General features: G+C 33.2%; 1 protein-coding gene across 2 annotated transcripts in view; it reads right to left on the bottom strand.

Moving 5' to 3' along the window:
- Positions 1–2,375: 2,375 nt before the first annotated feature.
- The window catches only part of LOC129963389 (uncharacterized), an 83,483-nt gene continuing 74,809 nt past the window's right edge, over positions 2,376–11,049 (bottom strand). For both annotated transcript variants that reach the window (XM_056077728.1, XM_056077729.1), the window contains exons 17-18: positions 9,172–9,500; positions 2,376–3,980 (exon numbers count right to left, since the gene is read on the bottom strand). In XM_056077728.1, the coding sequence (XP_055933703.1) occupies positions 3,789–3,980; positions 9,172–9,500 (521 nt within the window). In that variant the 3' untranslated portion in view covers positions 2,376–3,788. The remainder of the gene's footprint in view (positions 3,981–9,171; positions 9,501–11,049) is intronic.

Below are 11,049 nucleotides of genomic sequence, written 5' to 3'. Positions count from 1 at the left end.
GTGAGCGCGGAGGCCACTGAAGATCACCCTTCAAGGAAATCAGGCGCCCCGAGAAGTGTTCACGCAAAACACGTATTGCAGTTCGCGCCGTGGCTCCATCCTGCTGGAACCACACACACCCAACATCCATTTCGTCCAGCTGTGGCAAAAAGAATTCTTCCAGCATTTTCATGTAACGAACAGCTGTCACTGCAACCTCGTCCTCTTCAAAAAAATTAGAGACAAATAGTCCCTATTTTGGAAGCAGCACACCAAACAGTTATCCATTCACAATGAAGGGGCTTCTCATGGAGTTCTTGGGGATTGCTTTCACCCCAGTAGCGCATGTTTTGCTTGTTCACGCATCCCGGAAAATGGAAATGAACCTAGTCACTGAAGAATACAAGCGTGTCCTCAGGCAAAGTTGCACGGAATGCCTCACATGCATGTTGCCGAGTCGCGTGCATTGAATTTTTGCACCACAACCAACTTGTAAGGATGAAAGTGGAGCTCAGGGCTTGTGCGGAAGGCTGGCTGCGTCATTATTATCGAGGGATCACCCGAAAAATAAGCCTCTACGGCAAACACACGCTGTTCATTTGTCTAACGCAAAAGGAGGACAGAATAAATTTCCCAAACCAACCGTTCGCATGAGACAATCCGCACCCTCTAACGGCCACATCTCGCTTCGTAGCGGAGACTTCAAATAAGCAAATTATGCTGCCGCACCTTGTATAATTAGATTAATCAAAAATCCTTAAGTACTCTCTGAAGGAGGTTTTAAACGATACTTGTCTTAAATAACATTCTGAAATTGTCAAACATTAAAGCTGTGCCATTTTAATTGATTTACATATTCTTTGTTCATTATGTATATGAACCTTTCCAATGCCGGGTTTACATTCGGCCAGTAGGCAGATGTGTAGAAAGGCTGAAAAATGCTGTTCAGCCCATGGCAAGTATTTGCCCCAACGGAACAACATGCCACTTTATTGTATTTTTTTTACTGTGCATGCATTTGTAGAATTTAGCTTGAAAAAATTGATCACTTATAGACTAATTTTGACATTTTTTGCTCTTTGTTCTTTCTGATGCGAGTTCCCCCTTTTTTTTTTTGCCATTTATTTTCTATAGTTTTCCAAATTCAGATATGTTGACCCTTTTTTTTTTATTTTATGTTTCTTTGAGTAAATATTCTGCATTTTAATACGACATGCAGTGAAAAAGAAAAATTTAGGAATGAGAAATGGCAATTTATAGCTAGGCATGGAATGCCTGAATCTATATGATGAAATTGTGGTAAACATAAATCAGTCCCTATCTACATATGTGCTGCTTACTGACTGTCTTGTAACTGGCTGAGTGTAAACCCGGCATAATAGAGAAAGTCCTATGCCATCAGAGCAATATTAAAAACAGAAATATGTTCAATGATCTGAATTTCGAAGAACTGGAGCTTCGCTTTTCTTATCTGCCTTGAAGCTATATATATTGTTACGAACCTGTGATGCTACTTCCCAGCATAGTTGGTTCCAGAGCTTGGTGACCATTTGGTGACAAAATAGATTATATCCGAATCATCGAGAATTTTCCCGATCGTCCAGTAGGAACGGAGATACGCCTCGAACGTTCCTGATTGGTTGAGAGGCTTCTAGCCCCGCCTCCTGAGACCTTTAAAAGGAGCAGCAGCTGCCGGGGAGTAGTCGTGAACCAGATCGGAGAGTAGTCAGGATCGATGGTGAATTGAGTAGTCGAAGAGTTGTCGGGATCGACGGTGAAGTGTAGTCGGAACCGACGGTAAAGAACTGGCCTTCCAGAGATAAGCGGAGCAGCGACGGAGTGAAGCTAGTGCTGAACTAAGCTGTGTGCTACTGTCTGCAGTAGAGTCTGTTCTATGCTGCTGTTTTGTATGCTGCACGTCTCGGTTGAAGATAATCGTCTTCTGCGCTGTATATAGTTGTCGTCTTTGTGCTGTCCTGTGTGTCTTCATGTAAATAAACGTCGTTGTTTTATTTTCTACTGCCACCTGCTGATTGAGTGTTCTCCACACCATATAACTTCCACTATCCAAACGAACCCGGGAAATTTCGTAACAATATTAAACAGAATTCTTCTTCAATGGAAGAAAATTATGCAATTAAATATCTGATGACACAACAAAAATGGTTTAATTCTAAGGTAATTTTTAACAACACATTATATTTTTAAGTCATTTCCCCCGAAATATGAAATTTAAAATTATTATTATTATTTTTTAATTTCAAAATATAATTTTTTGTGCTATATTTTTAAAAAGTTATAGTAAAAAAAAAAAAAAAAAAAAAAAAAAGACTTTCATTTTAATTAATCAAAATTTCATCCAGAGATGTACATTTTTACCTCCCAAGATATCATATGTACTAAATCTGATTACAGGTGTAACTATCTGTAGATTCCCAATACACACATATAGAAACACATACATTCACCTTTATTGTTAGTAGAAATTATTACACTGAAGTGGCTACAAAACGAAAATTACTCAATTCATATATAAAATATGACACATTCATTAAATTGAAGAAGCTTCGGTAGATCTGCTTTCTTTCTTATTAAATATGGTAAGTTCACAGACAACTATGATGATAAAAAATCAATTTGATTTTTTTTAAGTAAAAGCATTTAAGAATTCATGTACAATAAATATAAAAGAAAGTAGTTAAAAATTTCATCAAACTGTCATATTAATTTTTTATTCTATTTGAAAATTGAATTAGAATACCAGAAAGATAATAATACAAAGCAATACAATTTAATATCATTATCTAAACATTTAGTTTCCAGATTAATTAAAAACCCTTTTATAAATTTACTTTTCATTAGATGGATCAACTGTTAAGCGGACATTAAAGTCAATGTACACATAATGGAATAGCTACGGGACACCCAATAAACATTAATTGCAAATCAATAACTACCATAGTAGTGTAGTCGACAATTTCCTTTGTATGTTTAGGAGCTTGAACTTTGTGTTTTTTGTCCAATTGTTTTATAATGACAGGAGAAAAAAAAAAGTTGTAATTAAAAAAAACTAAGTGTATCAGATATTATGGTGTATGAAACAAAAGATTAACTTCTACTGAAACATCCCCTCTCCTCAAAAATACAAGATTTATGATGCTTTTCCTACAATAATGATCCAGCTAACTTTTTTCAATAAACAATTATTTTGTCTTTACCAATAAAAAACACACACACACACTTAGAATTGAATGTACAGACCTAAATAATTGATCTGTTAGTTGTGACTACTTTAAATTCTGATATGCATGAAAAACAGATATAAATGCAGACATATATCCCTATACATAAGGTAACAGTAATAGCAGATAAAAAGAGACTGCTTTAAAATGAAGACTAAGCATTAATACAATGTGTTTACAGAATTACCATGACAAAATATACAATAATCCAAAAGGAAGCAGATAATCCAAGTATATTCATATCTGACACATGAAACACAGGAAGATAGCACAGATAAGTATTCACATTCTTTTAAACAGAAATTACATAATTATTTTCATTAAACTATATAATGAAATAAACAATGATATTTTCAATTAATTCAATAAGTAAGAATGCATATAAAAATTGTTCTCAACAAACTTTACAAATGATCATTACATTCAAATTTCTATGAAAATTAGAATTGAATGTATGAGAAAAAAGATAAAATTAAGACACCATTTCATTCTTATGAATAAATGCTAAAATATTAAAACTGAATTATATTTTTTCACAGCATAAAAATGAATACAGTCATATTGATCTCAGGGTATCTTTTTCTTGCGACGCATGCCCATAAGCTGATGAATACTAACAGGTGTTTTGAAATTTGTTTGTCTTCTGACAAAGGAAGATACCTGTTTCAATGGAGTAGAGGATTTAGCTTTAGCAACACTAGATGATGTCTTGGAAACAGGTACAGGTACAGGTTTGCTCATTGTTTCAGCAACCTTACGCTATTAAGAAATGCAAAATTATAAAATAATAAAATTATAAATATTTTCTTACAATACGAAATTATTTTATTATAATACAACACTTTCTCATATCATTAATCAAATAAAGCTTCTACAGATGAATTTCTATAATAGTAAAAAATCAATAAGAATAAAAATTGTATTAAAATAAAGTGAGCGGAATTAAATGTAACTAACTTGTATTAACTTAACCTCTAAGTATAAATTATGTGCATATTAAGAAAAGATATTGCAGTTATTAAAAAAATTCAGCTTCAGTACTTTGATGAATGTCTACACTTTATATTTTAACCAAGTCATAAAAATTGTGATGTAGCAGTTGCATTACAATTCAAATTCTGTCTACTTGCCGGGACGTCGTCGGAGCCAGAGGGGGAGGATGTAGCAGTTGCATTACTCTTATCTTCTCTTTTGCATAATAGATGGCGATACCTGATTAGGCCATCCCGTATGTCATCCCATAATGCACTGCGATTGTAATTAGAATGAGATGTGACGCTGTACTCTGAAGCCGCGCGCGTGAATGTCTTGTCTTCGTGCTTGTTTAGTGTGTGAATGTGATTATTAAAAGAAATGTTCCTAAAAACATTCGTCCTGTTGCTTCCTGCATGGATCATAATAATCTACATACCACCACATTGGCGCTCAACGTGGGGGCCGACGGAAAAGAATTTGTGAGGAAACGAAAGTGACGTCGTCCCGACGATCACAAGAAAATTTTCCCGCCACCACATTGGCGCCCAACGAAAAAGCACTTTTGATACGTGTCGTCCTGACACATAATAATTTTTTCCACCTCAGGAATCTCATCATTGTGTTCCTGTGAAATGATAAAACGAAAGTGACGTCGTCCCGACGATCACAAGAAAATTTTCCCGCCACCACATTGGCGCCCAACGAAAAAGCACTTTTGATACGTGTCGTCCTGACACATAATAATTTTTTCCACCTCAGGAATCTCATCATTGTGTTCCTGTGAAATGATAAAACGAAAGTGAAGTCGTCCCGACCAACACAAGAAAATTTTCCCGCCACCACATTTTCGCCCAATCTAAAAGAATTTCTGATGAAATGAAAATGAAGTCGTCCCGACGATCACAAGAAAAGTTTCGCGACACCACAGTAATTATATTTGTCTGTGAACATATTAGGACAAAAAAAAAAGAATGAGTTAAATGTAATATATAGTCTTTATAAGAAAACTGCAATTCAGGTATATCAAATTTTGGACAAAATCTTTCTCTGGACAATCTGTCTGTTCAGGTGTGGATATGTGGAAAGTAATAACTCAAATAAAAAACAAGCTAAATAAATTAAATCTGGCACATGATTTTTATTACCTAATTTTAGATTAATATCAAATTTTGTATCAAATCTATGAGTAAGGTTACTGTTTATAGAGCTGCTAGCCATTAAATAAACAAGATCGTGATAAAATAATGAAAAGAAAATACCAACATAGATGATATGTCTCAGATATTGGATGCTTTAATCAATTGAAAGAAATTTTCAAAATACATAATCAATTCTCTTCTCAATGTTATGAAGCCAAAAACATAACTCATCATATTATAAGCAGAATACAAGAAAGAGAAATGTATATAGCAAATAAAATCTTAATATGAATGCAATCCATTTCATTTGTTTAATATTTGCAAGAAAAAATTTCTTTACTAAAATAGATAAAATAACATTTCTATTGTGACTAAATCTGATCAAGTTATGAAGTTTTTTTGAATAACAACATTTCAGAGCAATCAATAATTTTATAACTTTAGACTAATCAGCTTTAGATAAAATTAGTGCACCGATTGGTGTATCTTCTCTACACGATGATCAATGGATTGATTTAAAATCTCGCATTTTTATGAGACCGTAATATTCCATTTTTTATGATTCATTCAGTATTAAGCAAAATAGAATGGACTTTTTTTTTTTAAATTCTCAAACAACATCAAATAGCATTCTTTACTTCATCCAGGCCAATTATCCAATTAGAGAGAATATCCTGTGTGAGTGAACATATATAGGGTGTTGCCGAATTCGACCGACAAATTCAGAGGGGTGATAGTAGACATCGGGAGGATAAAGAATAACCATACAATATGGGGTCCCAAACGACGTTTAGGGGGTGAAAATCGCAAAAATATAGGGAGACTGAGAACTGTTGGACTGTAAAAAATTAATAAAAAATAATAATAAATGGTGTTTTAAGTATGAATTTTTTTAAAAGTGAAAGCACATTCTTAAAGGCTATTTTTTATGCAAGTAACATGCCGATTTGATGAACCAGGGGGTCGTAAATAATTGAAAACGAAGTAGTTTAGAACCCTTATCTGCAAAGATATTAAAACTTTGAGAAAAATAAAAGCTTAAAAATATAAGGAATTTTATACTCTTTAATTCGATATAAGTCTGTAGTGTGAAAACCGAGGAAGTTGTAAGATATTCAAGAAAAACTAAAATGTTTGCCGGGAAACATCGCTGCAACATCGGTACCGTTGTTTACAGAGGGTGTTGCCAAATTCGAAAGGTAAATTTAGAGAAATGACAGTAGGCATTATCATAAAACATAGGGTCGCAGGAGACGTTTATTCTGTGAAAATCGTAAAAACAGACATCGTAGAGACAATTAGCCTGGCGAAGAGAATGGCTCTATGAATGCGAGGATTTGGAACAAGATAGTGGAAAAGAAGAAGCTTTCTCGTATGTAAATTTTCCATACGTTCGAGGAATATAAAAGCAGCGAACATTCCAGAATTGACGGTTTGATGAGTATAAAAGCAGCTTGTATTCATTAAAGAGCAGTGCAGAATTGATAATCTATAAGTTTCATTCGCAAACAACATGCCAGATTTCACGAATGACGAATTTCCTTATATACATTTAATTTACGTCCAAGAGAATGGTAATGGAAGCCTAGAACAAAGAACGTAGCAAGAGAAATATCGAAGTAGGCGTTGCGGGAGACAGGATCCTTCAAAATAATGAGGCCAAATGCAGGGAAAGAACGTAGTGTGCACACACCTGTAGCAGAAAATCGAGTTTAGCAGCGCTTTGCCGATACCCCATCGACAAGCACACGATCAGTTGCAGCTGAATTGGGTATTCGGCACGAAATGGTGTGGAAAGTCATGCGTGCTGAAAACATGTACCCCTTCCACTTGCAGAAAGTCCAACTCATATGTGATGACAATTTCCCACATCAGATGGAATTTGCACGCTGGATGCTTGTTGCCACACAGGAAAATGCACTCTTTCCTGCAAGAATTTTATTCTCAAATGAAGCCTACTTTACTACAGAAGGCGTCTTCAATACGCACAATGCACATCTGAAAATCCTCATATCACAATTTGATGGAACCTGCAACACAAATTTTGTATTAACATATGGGAAGGAATTTTCGGAGACCATCTGTTAGGACTGTATCTTATGCCCAAACGCTTCAGTGGCACAAGGTGTTTTCTTGCAGTACGTCCTTCCAGAATTACTGCAGGGAATACCGGCCATTGCACGTCAGAATATGTGGTTAATGCAGGATGGTGCACCAGCGCATTTTTCGAATTCTGTGCGTAACTACCTAGATGATACATATCCTGGGAGGTGGATTGATCGCGCCGGACCTGTTGATCGGCCTACACGTTCCCCGGACTTCAATCCCTTGGATTTCTTCTTCTGGGGCCACATGAAATCTCTTGTTTATCAAACACCTTTGGATACAGTGGAAGATCTTATAGCACGGATCGTAGTCGTTGCTGGAGAAATCGCAAGCACACTTGGTCCTTTAAACGTCGGTGGCGGTTGTGTAATGACCTTCGAGCATTGAGCAATTTTTATAAAAATTTCTCATTGTCTCCTTTCTTATGTTAAAGTGTCTGTGCTGTAAATGTACGCTGTATCTGTATTCCACCAAATAAATTTTCACCACCGTTTGCGACTTCATATTTCTTTGGAAATTTTTATCGCCTTGATGCCTACTATCACTCCTCAGAATTTTTCAATACCTTCTGTAAACATCGGTGCCAATGTTGCAGCGATGTTTCCGGTAAACATTTTAATTTTTCTTGAATATCTTTACAACCTCCCCAGTTTTCACACTACAGACTTATTATCGAATTAAAGAGTATAAAATTCCTTATATTTTCAAGCTTTTATTTTTCTTAAAGTTTTAATATGTTTGCAGATAAGGGTTCTAAACTACTTTTTCGTTTTCAATTATTTACGACCCCCTGGTTCATCAAATCGGCATGTTACATGAAAAATAGTCTTTAAGAATGCGCTTTCACTTAAAAAAAATTCATAATTAAAACACCATTTATTTTTTTAATTAATTTTTTACAGTCTCCAACAGTTCGACTTCCTATATTTTCTGCGATTTTCACCCCCTAAACATTGTTTGGAATCCCATGTTGTATGGATTCTAAACGATCCTCCTGATATCTATTATCACTCCTCTGAATTTGTCGGTCGAATTCGGCAACCCCCTATATATATATGTCATATTTGCTTTAAATACCACAGAATTAAGAATATAGACATTTTGAAAGATAACAGAAAATTGTTTTTCCAGAAACTATCATATTCATTTCATTTCATACAGACATGTACTAAAAATAGCTTTTTTTTTTCTTTTTTTCCTAGCTTTAATCTGCTATGCAAGATAATATAATCTTTTGTTTGGTTCTTTAATCAATGTGATGACAACATGTTTTAGATATATATATATTTTAAGATAATGTGAAAAGCATTTGTGTAATATTTTTGGATTATAGCAAAATAATATATATATATATATATATATATATATATTTGCTTTGTTAAAACTAATTAAAATTTCAAAATAGCTGCTTCATGGTAAACATTTGCATCTTCCAAAATATATATATGTACCAAGTTAAGTAGCTTAAGGTCAAAGAGTACATACAGCCTGTAGAGAGCCAACATACACATAAACAGACATTCATCTTCGTTGCACAAGTTATTCCGATAAATAAAAGCTTCAAAATGTGCTTCAAGTTGAAAACGAATGATTTTTCTGATCGAACAAATTCAACTAGAAAAATTTGAACTTCATCACATTTCTTCTAAGCAATTATTTCTTTTTAAAAAAAATGAAAAATGAAATAAACAATTACTAACTAATTAAACTATTTTAAAGCAGTTGTTTACCTTTTTCATTGGGAATGTATTGGAATCATCTGCATCCTCATAATCAGCTTCCAGGTCTCTTGAATTTTTGGGGGGCACTATATCCTCTTGGTTTCTACCAGGATTGAAAGAAGTCTCTTTAGGAACATAATACTTTTTCTCACTAGGAGTCATGTCTTGAATTTCTAAAGGATAAGAGGACTGAAGATGAGGTGGACAAAGAGTGTTCCTTCGACGTAACTCCTCCAAGCGGTTTTCTCCATTTGCATCATCTAGGATGTTGATATTGTAGATATCAGCAAGGCTGCTCTCACTTAAGAAATCCTCTTCATCCGCAGTTTGAAAGAAACCTAGTGTTTATAGGAGCAATTTAGCAATTAATAAAATGTTCAGTTTTGTTTTGTTACAGCTTAGAGGTATATGCAATAATGTCAAGCAGATCATTTTTTATTTGCAACATTTTTTTAGAAGAGAATTTCTCTCACAATATTTTCCACCCAAAAAGTAAAAGGAAAAATCCACTGTGTATTATTAATGTAATAAGCATATATTATGCTTTATTGCAGTAGCTTCAAATACAGCATATAATAAATAGCTTACAAAAATACAAGAAAATCAGTATACAACTTTATTTTTAAAAATTCAAATTTAGAATAATTTTTCTGTTAAATTTATCTTATCATACATCATCTAGCAATTTTAATCTCTTTTTCATTAATAAATCAAACTTGGGAATTCCATCTAATTAGAATTCAAAGGTTTTTCACTAAAATTATTCAACTAATAATATCTGTTTACAAATGTTGAATAATCTGAAAGAAAGAAAAAAGTGGAACATTTAGAATATATCAATAATCTAGAGCTTTACTGGACATTCAACTTCATAGTTTAAGAAACCCCAATATAAATAATATTAAGTACTTGGAAGTAAAGAAATATTAAAAACAATATATAAATAATATAGAAGACTGGGATTTTTCAGCAATTGTTTTTTAAATAAAATCATGCAAAACAAATTTTTAAACAGCCAAATCTAGGGGGGTGGATCGCTTTGTTTTCTCTATATATATCCAGGAAAAGTTCTTTTTTTTAAAAAATTTGCATATTCCTATATGTTGTCAAAAACTTTTAGAGCATATTTGTGAATACTGATATTATCTATTCTATGGAAAGAACAAAACTTCAATGAAAATTCAGAAGAACCAGTAACTTCCAGGAAATCAGCATGTCTGGCTGGACTGTGTTTAAATATACTTTCCATTCAGTAAATTTGTATTCATTCTGAAACGCTCAATGGATTATGTATAGTCCATAAGTACGTACTTAGACTTAAAATTTTTAAATTGACATTTAATTGACAAGCAGCATTTATCTGCTAGTTATAAAGGAATAATAATATTCTATAGTCTTAATGAGTTGAACAAACAAGGTTCTTCAATAAATATGGATTAAACAAGAAGCATAAAATTTTTGAACATGCATTCATATATTTGTTTATAGTATTCTTCACAAATATAAAACACTCAGCTAAAAAAACTCTTAGTAGTCCCTCTAGTAATCAAGTAACTCATAGCGATTATTCCAATATAAGTATCTGTATTTATGTTCATATTGAAACGTCTCAATGGATTATCTGTTAAAGCAAGCAATTAAATCTATAACTTTATAACTATTTTTGCATGAGAATTTTTTGACATATTTTTAAAATTTTAAATTTACATTTGGTCAATCAATATTAATTTGTAAAAGTAACTGTATGTCCAAAATTGATCTAACTTCTTTAAAATTTTCAAACAATTTTTGGAGCCTTAAAAATATCTCATTCCAATATCTAACAATAAGATCAATTTGGCATTTTTGTGAAATATGATTCAAAATTTCATCAAAGCATATTACCCT

The sequence above is a fragment of the Argiope bruennichi genome, chromosome 3 (assembly GCF_947563725.1).
Source record: "Argiope bruennichi chromosome 3, qqArgBrue1.1, whole genome shotgun sequence".
Classification (NCBI taxonomy): Eukaryota; Metazoa; Arthropoda; class Arachnida; order Araneae; family Araneidae; genus Argiope; species Argiope bruennichi.
Note: the sequence above shows the minus strand (reverse complement) of the source record. Positions and strands in the feature narration are given on the sequence as shown.